The 13,372-nt window shown below is 44.9% G+C and overlaps 1 protein-coding gene across 7 annotated transcripts in view; it reads right to left on the bottom strand.

The window, feature by feature from the left end:
• SEC14L5 (SEC14 like lipid binding 5) overlaps positions 1-13,028 on the bottom strand; it is a 47,067-nt gene extending 34,039 nt beyond the window's left edge. For 2 of the 7 annotated variants that reach the window (XM_030001613.2, XM_041120120.1), the window contains exons 1-4: positions 12,919-13,028; positions 12,376-12,464; positions 9,332-9,435; positions 7,313-7,388 (exon numbers count right to left, since the gene is read on the bottom strand). In XM_030001613.2, the coding sequence (XP_029857473.1) occupies positions 7,313-7,375 (63 nt within the window). In that variant the 5' untranslated portion in view covers positions 7,376-7,388; positions 9,332-9,435; positions 12,376-12,464; positions 12,919-13,028. The other 5 variants (XM_041120119.1, XM_030001615.2, XM_030001614.2 and 2 more) reach the window with 5 other exon arrangements.
• Positions 13,029-13,372: the final 344 nt, after the last annotated feature.

Raw genomic sequence — 13,372 nt, 5'->3', positions numbered from 1 at the left:
ATGAATACAGCTGTGAAGAATCATCCCAACTGACACAGAGATCATTACTTTCAGACTTTTGTTGCCAAATGCTTCTCAGCAGTAAGATGATGGGATATTTATAGAGTATCTTCACAGCATGGTTTCAAACCATCAAGTCACACTGAAGCATCATGTCTTGAGTCAACACTAGATCCTCTGTAAGTGCATAAATTGTTAACCCAGTAGCTTCTGACAGTCACAACAAATTTACCTTCAAAACATGGCAAAAAGAAGAGACAAGGGAAGCTGCCTTCTTTAAAATACCTGGCACAGACCATGGCTGCAGACATATCATCCACATCCAAAGACAATTTGTCTGCACTAAAGAGGCAAGTTCTATAGACCTAACAATCCTGCCAGAGAAAGTAGATTCTGTTTTGTAGGGGAGTATCCATTTCCTAACTACTGCTCAGATTACTATTGCGACATTTCATGTCATACGTGACATGGATTGAACACCAAAGAATAACTATTTTAAAGCATTTTCCCCCTTGCACATTGATTCTCTCAGTTTCTAGGGTACTGCCAACCAGAAATACCATTTCAGACAGTATCTGAAAACTGTGTCATTATCTATGTCACAGCAGCTCCAAAGGAGCTTTCAAGCACTGAGCATACCGGGTACACACTGCAAAGCTCTACCCCATGTCATCTGCAGCTATCCAAGGACACAGTGGTTAGCAGGCCACTGCAGGAACCTCTTCTCTGGCACTCCTGCAGATGCTGCACTTAGAGCTCCACTCCACACTCTCTGACTACTCTGCACAGCCCTCTGATCAGCTGCACCACCACTGCTGCTTCAGAGGGATTCCAGCTGCCAGAAACCGCTCCGCCCCCCCTGCAGCAAGTGCTCTTCTGGTTCCAGAAGTCACACTTGAACACAGAGGCTATAAACTGGCATCAAATATTTTAGTTAAGATTCTACTTTTCTTTCTACATCACCAGCCTGCGATGATACTAGAATAATGACAACAACTTGGAGCTCCAGACAGGACTATCCCAGGCTGTAATTAAAATTAAGTATATAGGAACCCCCAAAACTGTATTCCGTGGTGCATCTGTGCTGTAGGCACTGCAAGATATTGCGCTGTAGTTGACCTAGACAGCCAATCTGCACATCTTATGTAGCAAGACAGCAGCAGCCTTTCTGAGACCGGGATGGGCTGTGAACACACACACTGAACTTGTCGCTCTAAACAAACCCACAGAACTAACATGATCCTTGCTAGACATCAGTCTGCTTGTACATTATACAGCTTTCACACAACATTTTATCTCTTACCCCCCACGCCCCCCGCCATTTTATCTGTTACCAATGTGTACTGCAAGCTGTTTGGGTCACACTGTGGTGCCTACCTAGCAAAAGAGGGCTCAGAGGTTCTGTTGCAAAAGCACCACCGCATCAGTCGGTGAAATATGGAATCCTTTAAGACACCACAGAATTAGAGAGGAGAGCATGCATGATGTATCAGGATTTAAGCAGTCTCTTTATACACTCAGTGTGCTAAATGCAACAGGAAGAAGTCTTTAAATAAAGCTACTTAAAGATCGAACATCTTTAACACAATGCATGTTGATACTGAAAAGGCACAAATAAAAATAATTTTGAAAAAGTGTTTGGAAACAATTCTAGCTGTCAGGACCTGAACTTCAGTATTCACAGTTTCTTCTCTTGCAGCTAAACCTGACAGCTAAAATAGCAAAGAGCTGCTTTCAATTAGACTGCATATACAAGCCTCCCAACACCACTGGCACAAAAGAATGTTGGGACAATTGTGAAGTAAGTGATGCATTTTTATTTTAGTCATACTGGATGTTTGACTCTTGTATGTAACTGTGGGCCAGATCCTCAACTGCTGTAAATGAGCAAAAACTTCAGTGGCTGCAAAGCAGCTTTGTGAGCATGCAAATAGCCAGTGTACTCAAGGCTGATCTGCTGGTGCATTATTCATGGGCAAGAACGAGGACCCCTGCCAAATCCAGTGACTATCATCAAGACTGTCTCACACACCTGACCCTGCTGAAGCAATCTCACACAGGGACCACGGATGTTTGCTTTTGAAGGGCTACAACCCTGTTTTACAGCATGAGTAAAGACGATGGAGAAGGAATACTTTCTGCTGCTTAATCCATGTGAAGTAATTTCTGACTCTAAATAAACCTGCAGCATTTGTAGCCTGAACTAAATTTGCCTCCCAGCTTGTTAGCGCCCCCCAACACTCCAATCATACTGAGAAGAAACAGAAGTATACACCATTAATTTCCTACTTTATCTTACCTGAAAAATAAAGAACTGCAGATCAACTAAATGCAGAGAACACTGAATTGCTGCTAAAACTAGAAGAGAGAGTCACAGAGCTGCTTGGAAGTACAAGTGGCAGGCCAGGACCTCAGATGACCAAGCTTTCACTTGCAGGCACAGGCGAGGGAATCACGAGCTGCCACCTAATAGATCCATTAGAGAGTCTGAGTGATGCTCAAGATAAGAAATGCCTGTACACCACACATGAACCCAGAGAACAACCACCCCCCATCCCAAACTAACACTGCACATAGCAGAAGCACCCTAGACTGAAGATTACCATTCAACTACTGCAGTGAGAAACATACACCACTGCTGTCCATGTGTGCATTTTCAAGACATCAGGCTCTCCGCTGCTCATATATGTGTCAACACATGCTGTGGGCAGCACCAAGAAATGAGGTCAAGCAGAAAGCAGCATTGACTCACATCATGCACATGTGGGGCTCAAGAACAGTTTCATCTTAAGCATGGAGTACAACCGGTACACAGAATGAGAACCGATGCTACTGCAAACTTCCAAAACCATGATATATTCTGTCTTTTCAAGACCATGACTTATTTTTAGAGAACAGTAGTAAACCTCTCAAAGGCTACAAACATAAAGTTGATATCCTGTATGGAGTAAGCTTAAATGTCAAGTTACATATATATATTTTCACATATACATATAGTGCTTTAGCTTTTAACTAAACTCAGCCTTTAACCTACTAGTTGTGTTTTGCAGAGCTTTCATTTAATAGAAAAGATAGAATCTCAGATAGTAAAGTGATAAAGGTTTGATTTGGTTCAAGGTGTAAAACCCGCAAGCAGAACATTCTCCTTTTCAGGATCTGCATCCTTTACCATTCCCTTGGCACCAGGCTGTGCAGAAAGACCCCTCGCTTGCAGCAGAAACCATAAATTGCTATTAGTCGCAATAACAGCTGAACATGAAGTGTATTGTAAATGTGGCAAGAGGACCAAACAATTGACAGAAGCGCTGTCATGAAGTTTCTCATTTACACCACTACTGCAGCAACTCAAACTATACATCAAGTACAGAAGACCATGTAAGAGTCTCTGGGGGGTTATTTCAGATCTGTAGCTTTAGGAACCATCCTAAGCAAACTCAGTGTATACTATAAAGTGTGTGAAAATGGCAGATATCAATTGCAAGTGTGAATGGCTGAGTGCACTACTAAAATAAATGGGAACAAAACTCCCTACTACTTTCAAAGCTAAAATTCTCCAGCTGGAACTATCTCATCTAACCTAATAATTCATTGGCAACAAATAATATTAAATATGCAATCTCTCTTAGCTCTGTTTCCTGTACAGCTATGCATATTTTGGACTTGCTCACCCAAATCAAATTCTCATCTCCATACATCAGAGAAGGCTCACAACAGTTTACATCGGAGTAAGTTATCACTCATGAGCTATGTGGCAGAATTACCCCTCCTTCTGGATTCTTCCCTCATTATAACATCTCATTAAAAAAAAAAACTTTTAGCTTTAAAACTACAACTACTACACAAAGAAAACAAAAAGTATGTTTATACTTGGGGATTTTCTTGGCTGTAAAATAAAATCAGGAGACATACAATCTCAAATCTGCTGATCTAATTGAAAAGACAAGATCAGGACCAGAGAGCCATGGACAACCCATTTGAGGGAAACAGCTCCATTTAAAAAGAGACACACACACACACACAAAAGAAAAAAAAAAAAGAGATATAAAATGGAAAGGAAAAACATGACAAGATAACAAAGCATAACAAATGTCAAGGTTCTTTTCAGGTATAAGGGATAAAGGTGTCAGGCACTGCTTATAATTTGAAGAGCGTAACATTTTTGATCCTTTAGTGCAAGTGCAGATTAGGAACAAAGCAGGTGAAAACGACTACTGTGAATTTGGACAGGTGTGGAAAGACTGTCATTTGTTTAAATCTTTTTAGAAGGGAGGACTCTTCTAACAAGAAAAAGAAAAGATTCAGAACTCCTGAATGACCAAAAAAGACTTGGAAAGCCGATTCCTTTTTACTTCCTCAGATGCACAGGACTGGCAAAGAGAGCAAGAAGGGGAATGTAGTCTTCCTTCCAAGGACTGGGAAGATACATCAAATCTACTGCCTGCAAATGCCAGAACTCAAGCTGCAGAAGCATTAGTAAGCAGCAGAGTGTAAATCCATAAACAATTATCCAGAGACACACAATAACAAAGGTATTAACAGTAAAAGCACCGGCTCATCTGTCAAGCACAGCCCTGTGCCGTCTCGAGGATGAGCTGCACACACATGCACTCTGTACAAGTCCAAGGAAGATAAATGGTGTTCCTGATGGCAGGGCTCAACAAAAGGCATAGGAAACACTGTATGTTTGAACAAGGCCAGGAAGCAATGAATCGTTTGCCTCATTTGGCTATGACAACCCTATTTCTCAGATCCTCATATCTGAATGAAGCACACGCACTGTTTTCTATAGTGTGATCCAAACATCTGAAGTTCTGGGGGAAAAATACTTTTCCTAACAAACACTGCTTACCTCATGACATAGCCTGAACAGACCACAGGAAGTGTGACCCTCCCCATTATACAGATGAGGAATCAAGCACAAGTGTATCAAGCTGAAGGGTGCATAGAGACCCATAAAATAAGGAGATGTCTTGAGGTCACCCATATGACCTCTGCTCTCCTACCCTCAACCACAGCATGAGACCTCAACACTCCAAAGGTTCACACAAAGCATTTGAGGGGAAAAGTTGAAAGCAGCTGAATATCAGGTTCCCAGTGCTGAGGAAGCTGCTGTCAGATTTATGTTGAAGCAGATTAACACCAATGCCACGTGCTGAGGAGCAAAACAGCTTCACTGTACGCCCACTCTCCCTGCAAAACTTCCAGCAACTGACAGCTAGCACCTGACAGCTCTGTGAAATCTGCACTGCCTCCACACAAATGAAAGACTCCATCTGAACGTATCAAAAGCGATAACAAAGCCTGCATCCAACTCAGCCTGCATGGACTGCCACTAGATTGAAACACTACTTTATAATGCCAGTATTCATAATAAAGCAGATCCTGCTGCGAACATATGATTTCCACAGGACGTTAGAGTGGGACTAAGGGGTCTATAGTCAGCTCCCTATTCCACTACACAGTCCTTCGGGTGACCCTGGACAAGTAACTTGATCTTCGTAAGAAAGAGGACTAATAACTTTGCTAAGATAATGAGAATTTGAGTTTGCTGAACAACTAAAGGATGACATTTACAATCCCAGCCCTGAAATCCAAGGGAATTTTAAGTCCTGTTATGTTGAAAAACTGAAAGCAAATCAAACTAAACCACTTGAAAAATAAACCCATCAAACCCTGGCCTTTAGGCATTCTGCTAACAAGCTTACAAAGGATTTGTCTAGAGACAGCCCTCCTATATTAGCAGCCAATCTATCGACGGGCATCTGGTGTTAGGTTTATCCTGCTAATATAGACAACAGGAATGTGGAGAGGTATGCATAGAGCAAAGACTACCAGTATCTTTGTAACAAGTACTGGTGTCTTATTCTAATACAGGATGCGCTAAGAGAGCAAAAGAACATTGCCAGAAAAGTTTCACGACCACAAACATTAGCCCCAGACTGGTTGGGGCACTTCTACAGCGTGTTACTGGCTTAGCTGGCTAACAGACATGGGAAATCTGGATAAGACCGGGGGGGGGGGGGGTGGAATTTGGGATGGAGCACAACTGTGGAAAAAAAAAAGCGTTCATTTTGATGATCAGAGAGCATTGAAGTGAATGGCAACCACTCTCAGCTGAGGAACTGCTGCTACCTTTGGGGTCCATTACTCACACTTAGAACCAAACAAAAAATCTCTCCCCCAGTTTTAACTACTGAAATAGAAGACTGGAGGCCATTTTGGATTAAAAAAACCCTCTTTGGCAGTTATTTCCCAGGAATCTAGAAGAGGCAACATTGTCAAGAGGAACACAATGTATTACATCAGGCTCTCCCTTCCATTCATGGGAATGATGTCAGCTACCTGCAATGGCTATAGCTTTCCATCTTCATTCTTGATCTGTCATAGACTGAAGAAAACTGGTGTCCATGTTCAGCAGGGAAGAGAGACAATGGAGAAAGCAGCAGATGAAAAGTGGCAAATACTAAGTCTTGGGGATCCCTACAGTAGTCTGAAATGCCCAACAGATTACAAAACAAAGCCTTGCAAAAGTCTATAAGCAAGTATTTTGGATAAATGTCCAAATGCTCAGTGCTGCCCTTGAAATGTAAACAGCAAACCTTTCAGAAAGATATTTGACTCACACCTTGAAGAGCTGTGACAAAGTCCAGAATATCATAAATGTCTTTAAACTCTACCTAAGGAAGCTGCTGTGGTCACATCAGCTATCTGCATCACCAGCAAAAGAACTTAAATTACAGCCCTCAAGCCCCTTGTGGAAATAACAAAATTTGGAGAGAGATGTCCCAACATTTCAGTCAGGGAATGAACAGGGAAGAACAATATGGAAGAGTTTTTCCAAAGATTTCTAGCTTTTAACCAAATCAAAAAGCTCGGTATGATTTAGAATCAAGTTCTAGATACATACATCCTACAACACTGATTGGGATCATATCTAGAGAGATTCTAAACTGAATGGCATTTGGTGATAAGGCAAAGACAGTATCTGGCCACAAATCAGCCCTGCCTACCTGAATGTCAAAATTTTTTCCTTCCTTGTGAAAGAGTAATTACAGAAGGTTGGGTTTTGTTGGTTTTTTTCCCCTTCTAATGGCTAAACTGCCTCTCAAAACACTGAGATGTTGATTCCTATTTTTCATGGAAAACTGAAGAAAGGACAAAAAGATAATGAGAGGTAAAACTCTGTTCCCGCAACATACCCATAAGGTTGCCACAAAGACGTGCTAGCCAAAACTGCAGTCCCCCACCTCCCACTGGCCTGAGGTTGCAGCCCTTAACAGCTGGAGAAGTAAAAATGCTGAGTATTACTCACTGCCATGACGAGCTCAAAAGGATATTTGTAGACTCGAACTGGGGACTGGTATTTCTGCACCATTTTTACTATACACCTGTAATAGAAAGAAATTGGAAAATTTCAGTTCCCTTACACCAAACACCACAATACATTCTAGCAATTTTCACAGACAGACCTAACTAGAAGCCTTAACTCTTTCTCACAAATAGAGAGGAGGAGACACAGTAGGTAGAGTATCTTGCCCAGCATAGCTTAGCAAGTCAGTGGCAGAGACAGAACAAGACAGGTCTCTGCAGTCCCAGTCAGTGCTGTGTCCAGCACACAGTAGCGTCCTTTGCTGCTTCCCAACACTACTGCAGTAAATTCAACTTAGAGGTCCAGCAAAACTCACAATAATTAAAGCACAAAACAGAGATGTAAAGCCAGAATCAATTGTACTCTGGAGAAGGAGCCTGTCTTAGGAGCCTTGCAAAGCTTAAATGGCAATGCTTTCTTCTATCCCCCTTTTCTGCATTACGTTTGTAATCATTACACAAAATCTCCCTTGCTGAAAGCTTCCACAGCTTCCCATATCTTGGTGTTTTAAAAGCTTTTGTGCACAAAGTAGCATTCAGTTGTTTTAACACACTAGAAGAAAGGAAAAGGAAACAGCATGCTTAAAGAACATGCCTGATGCTAAGCTAGCAATCACATCCCACTGACTGGATGCCCACTGCTTCCAGCTGAACTGAGGAAATAACTGCATGCAATGGAAACAATTCAGTTCTCAGCATTTCATTTCTCTAGCCACCTCTCACTGTTCTCATCAGGATTCCTCCCTCAGACTCTCCTGCTGGGGTTTTAACCCTCAAATGTGCATAAATAACCAGCATCTCGAGTAAGTACATAAACCATTAAAAAAAGGTTATTAGGCTGCTTTCTGCAATTCCTTTAGGTTCCTTTATATCACTCCTATTAATACCATCTATGAACATCAGAAACACAAAAGACTGGATGGCTGGTTTGAGACACTGTGCTGATTCCACCCCACTCAAATTCCATGGCTAAGCAGACACAGCCCTCGGCAACATGACGCAGTGTAGCACTGAACTCAACAGTCAGAGCATTAAGACAACTTATCCCTGACATTTTAAGCCCAAAAATGGAGGCAAAATATGAATTAAAAGGCAGACAGCAATAGATTCTCCCTCAGAAAGACTGCTGCAAAATGCCATTACACAATAAAATCTAAGCAAGGGAGAGGGCAAAAAGACTTTAAAAGTTTGAGTACCTGGGAACAGGGAATTTTTGTAGAAGAAGGGTCTCGCATTCAGACAGTTACTCTGCAGAGGATCACATTACCCAAGGAGCAATGTTCAGGATTTGCTGGATCTCTAGAAGTCTTACTGGTACTAAAAGCCAGTCCACGCAGAACAAGTAAATCCAGAGAGAATGCATCAGCAGAGCATCCAACTCAAAGTGAAGTGAGTGGAGCAGGGACAAGCAAACACCCAGGAAGCCCGGGCTGCTATCACATATCAGATACCCGAGCCAAGAGGCATGGGGCACCTTGTAACGCAACGCTGTAATATGATTATGCAAGCGCAATACCTAGGCTGTGCAGGAACCTTCCGAGTAAGTGCAAATATAGCAAAAGAAGCCTCATCAAACGTATTTAGCTGTGATCTTGCTCCCTGTTCTGACCTCACCTGCTAAACCAAGAATTCCTGCACCTCTGTAGGAGGGGGTCAGGGACCTCCACAGGAGGAAGTCTCAGGACAGATCAGCCAGTCTAGCATCACCCACAGCCCAGAAACAAAGTCACCAGCAACAGAACAACAGGATGGCACAAGCTGTAGTTCAACAGCCTTAACCATGCTTCTTGGACAGATCTGTTGCTCCCTGGCAGCTGTAGCACCTGACTGCCACAGATTTATTACCCCCTGTTTCTCTAGCTGAGGGAAGATCAAGAAAAAGAGCCAGTGACTATTATATCCATGGGAAGCTGGGAAAGACAGACAGCTGATAATTCACACCTGCCCTAGAAACCTTTCATACCTTGAGGAAAGTGCAGTGGCAGACCTTCTATGCCCTCTCCTCAAAACAGAGCTGCGAGACAATCATTCTGCTTCTCAAAGCCAGAGGGACTCCAGCTATGACTCCTGGGAAAAAAAATAAAATCAGAAAAGGCAGTGAAAGGTAGCTACTCAGTGCACAAAGATACAGATGGATGATCAGCACTGATAATGATGTAAGATTTTTCAGGTGTTACCACTGGGCAGCTGGGCCATATTAGCTAAAGACACACATCCTCATAGGGCTTTAGAACCAAAAAGACAGACATGTTTTTAAAGTCATCTCATGTATTCCACTCAAATTATAAACAGACATGTTCAACCACCTTGTGAAGAAAAACAGAGAGAAACTACACAACTATCGAATATGTCTGCTTCTTAAACATCCATCATACCACTCCAGCCTCTACAGCAGCCCAGGCTACCTGCTCTACTTTGTATTTGCATCTGGGTAAAAGCACATATGAGGAAACACAGCTCAGATGAAGAGCAGTGACTCACTCAACTGCAGCATGATCACTTAGAAACCCCAATCCACAGCTAGAGGCAGACCTGTAGCCATTCACTGGGTAACACCAGGGAAGAGCATGATTTCAGCTGGCCAAGCCCAGTGCAGTTTGTAAAAATTCAGAGAGACTGGAGCTGTCAATGCATTGAAGCAGCATATCTAGCTAATAATCACTTTAGCCATCCCAATTAGATATTAAAAGTGTTTCAATAGCACACCTGAGCACAGAAAACAGTGGCAGCTACCACATTTCACAAAGCATCCCATGACACACTGACAGCAGTGCCAACAGCACAGACTCAACAGCCTGCAGCTCCCTGCAGAGTCCAGCTGGCCTACGTACCCCTTTTTGCTACAACCCATACAGCAATTCACAGATGAACCAAACCCTAGAAGGCAGAGAGTTAATTATAAGCTTGAGATACACCAGCTGGCATTGTACCAGGGGAAGGGGAGCATGGAATGGAAGGATATAAACCCCTGACAGCACATGCATTTCCCTGCTGTAACTTGGGTAACATTTCAGAGAAATGGCAAATTCTTAATAAGAAGTGGTGTATACACAGCATGCAAAGCTACCACTACGTATTAGCCGAGCTTGGAGACTGTGAGGACTCCCATGAGGGATACACATCAGTACACACACAGCAAAGGGACGAGAGGCAGTGATATTAACTACATGTTTCCACATTATTTAGAATCATGCAGTATGTACCTGAAGGGTTTTCCATATACTTAACTTTCATTCTACTATTTGTAGGAGAGGCTTACTTGACAGAATACAGCCAGATGGTTGGAAATCAGAAATTGAGTTCATATATTAAATATACATAAAGCCCTGAATCAAAGTCGCCAACCCCTGCTTCTCATCCAGGCTAGCATGAACTCATTCAGCTCTTTCCACATTAGAGCTGCCTGTTGGATGGTGAAACTCAGCAGCAAGTGACTTTATTAACCTCTCCCACCTGTGGTGGCTTCTTTTCAGCTGGAAGAGAACTACTGAGCAGGTTTTTTTGCTTTGTTTTGGCAAAGAACTGCTGAAAATAGCAGAATTCCAGACTTCCTCAAATACTATTACAACATGTGAAAGCCAGCTGTGGCACCCAGCTAAGTTGATACTTCCAGTTAGAAAAAGGGGGACACTGTAGGGCTGTAGTCTTTCCTCCCTGCTTCCAGAGTAAGGTGGAGAGAAAGGTGTGTGACATTTCCTCTGCCTGAAATGCCTTTCACTTAGGTAGATGCTGACACAGGAGCTGATGCTTTACACACATAATAAGATGGTACCAAGCTGTAGGATATTTATTAGAGTTCTTTCACATAAGAACTCAGGAACAAGTCTTTTGTAGCTTGATAGAAGGAAGGCTCAAAGTGGAACAGCACCAACATAAGCCTTTACTATCTTTTAGAAGCAGACATCTTCTCAGGCCAGACTTCATCTTAACCCCTGAGAAACACCTATGGTGCAGGGGTGAAGCAGCACAGAGGGCTGCAAGCCAGCACACTGCTGTGGAGCCTGGCCACCGCTCTGTACACCTCACAGAGATGCCTGGAGTCCTGCTGCGGATTATAATCAAAGACAAGCAACACAAACATTCAAACAACAACACTCACATGTTCTTTACAACACAATAAGGAACAGTCTCTTTGGCTGAGAGGGGAAGAAGAAAAAGCAACAGCATACAGCATTCTGCTCTCAAAGCCTTGTAAAGCCAGCAGTTTCTTCCATGCATGTATCAAAATAAGTTCCATGCCTCACACTTCCACACCTTCATCTCATAAGTTAATTTTCTCACCAAAGAACCACTACTGACCTTTTACACACAACTGCATACTAAATCCCTGGTATTTGCCAACCTGCAGCAGTAGATAAGCTTTCTTGAAGGAAAGCCCCTCATTTCTTACCTTGCTACTCCATAGGAAGTCATACTATGCCATTTTATCCATCAACACTATAGTCAATTGTTAAATACTCAAGTTCAATTTAAGAATGGAGACATGCTTCAGCTTAACACGTAAAAGAAGAGCAGGTCCAGTCAGCAGGTCACTTGACTGCAACAAAGCACCAGCACAAACCATTTCAGCTTGCCCCAAGTAAAGTTTGCAGTCATATTTTCTCTGAACACAGGTATGCTGTACAGAGGCTCACTCATTAGCCCAATCAGACAAGCGGTGCCATCAGCACAACTCCCTTCTCACTGCCCGCAAGCCGATTTTACTACTTGGAGGAGTTAAGCCAAGTGACCCAGAGAACAGCACATGCTTGGTTTAACCCTGCCCTAAAGCCAGTGGGGTTTTATATAGAAGCTGACCCAAATACATCAATACATTTAGTAGCAACTTACCAGGGTCAGCCTTTGAGTTTACAAATACTTCAGTGCCAGTTTTTTGGGTGGTTTGGTTTTATTTTTTAAACTTTTAACACCCAGAGAGAGCTCAGCAGACAGAAAGCCAAGCTCTCAGGAGCAACGCCAGCAGTAAGGCTGATGCTCTCACACAAAAGGAGCTGGGGTCCTACTCACTGCTCCCTCCACGCTGCTGGTGAGCCCGCTCTGGAGCAAACCACCGCCAGCTTTCGTCGAGAGGAGATCCAACGTTTATCCAACTTCCTCTAAGTAGGACAGAAACCAGAAAACTTTAAAACCGTGGGTTTGGAAGGATTTTTTTTTTTTAAGTAAACCTGAAGCAATGCTCAGCCAGCCTGCCAGCTCGAGCCTGCCGCTCACCGCCACTCGGGTTCTCACCCGCTCCCTCCCTAATCCCCACAGGATTATGACTAAAATTTCCTTCTCAGCTTCCCTTAGCTGCACGGATAACGGCTCCCGGCACCCCCCCACACCCACTCACCGGTCCCCTCGCCCCCCCCCCCAACCCCGGCTCCGCCGCCGTACGAAGGGCCCGGGCACACGGCGAGGGACGGCGGCCGCCCCTCAGCCCCCCGCGCCGGGAAAAGCCTCGCGCCCCCTCCCTCCCACGGCCGCCCCGAGGGACCCCCGCAGAAGGGGGCCCAGCGCGGCCGCCTACCCTCCTTCCCCCCCCCCCGCCTCCGCCCCACGCCTCCTCACCGCGGGCACGGCGGAGCCCGGCCGGGCCCATACCGAGCGCGGCGGACCCGACCCCGGCGGCCGCCGCCGGCTCCACGCGCCGCTTCAACCGCCGCGCGCGCCGGCCCCGCCCCGCCGCCGGCCCCTCCCCGCCCCGCGCGGCGCCGCAGAGCGCTGTCCATTGTGCTACGGAGGAAAGGGGGGGTGGGGGGGTGGGGCGAGGGGGGGTGGGGCGGGGCGGAACGGGACGGTGGCCCCGCCCACGCGCACGTGCGCCGCCCGGCGCCATGTCGTCGAGCGGAGCTGAGGCGCGGCCGGGCTTCCCCGGTGGCCTCGGCAAAAGCGGGCCGGGTCCCCGCGGCGGGCCTGGGCAGGCGGGGCCTGGGCAGGAGCGAGCGCCTGGCAGAGCGCGGCGAGGCCGCCGCGGGGATTTTACCACAGGTTTTACCACAGGGTTTGCCGTTTCCCGCTCCCT

Source organism: Aquila chrysaetos, chromosome 25 (assembly GCF_900496995.4).
Source record: "Aquila chrysaetos chrysaetos chromosome 25, bAquChr1.4, whole genome shotgun sequence".
NCBI lineage: Eukaryota > Metazoa > Chordata > Aves > Accipitriformes > Accipitridae > Aquila > Aquila chrysaetos.
Note: the sequence above shows the minus strand (reverse complement) of the source record. Positions and strands in the feature narration are given on the sequence as shown.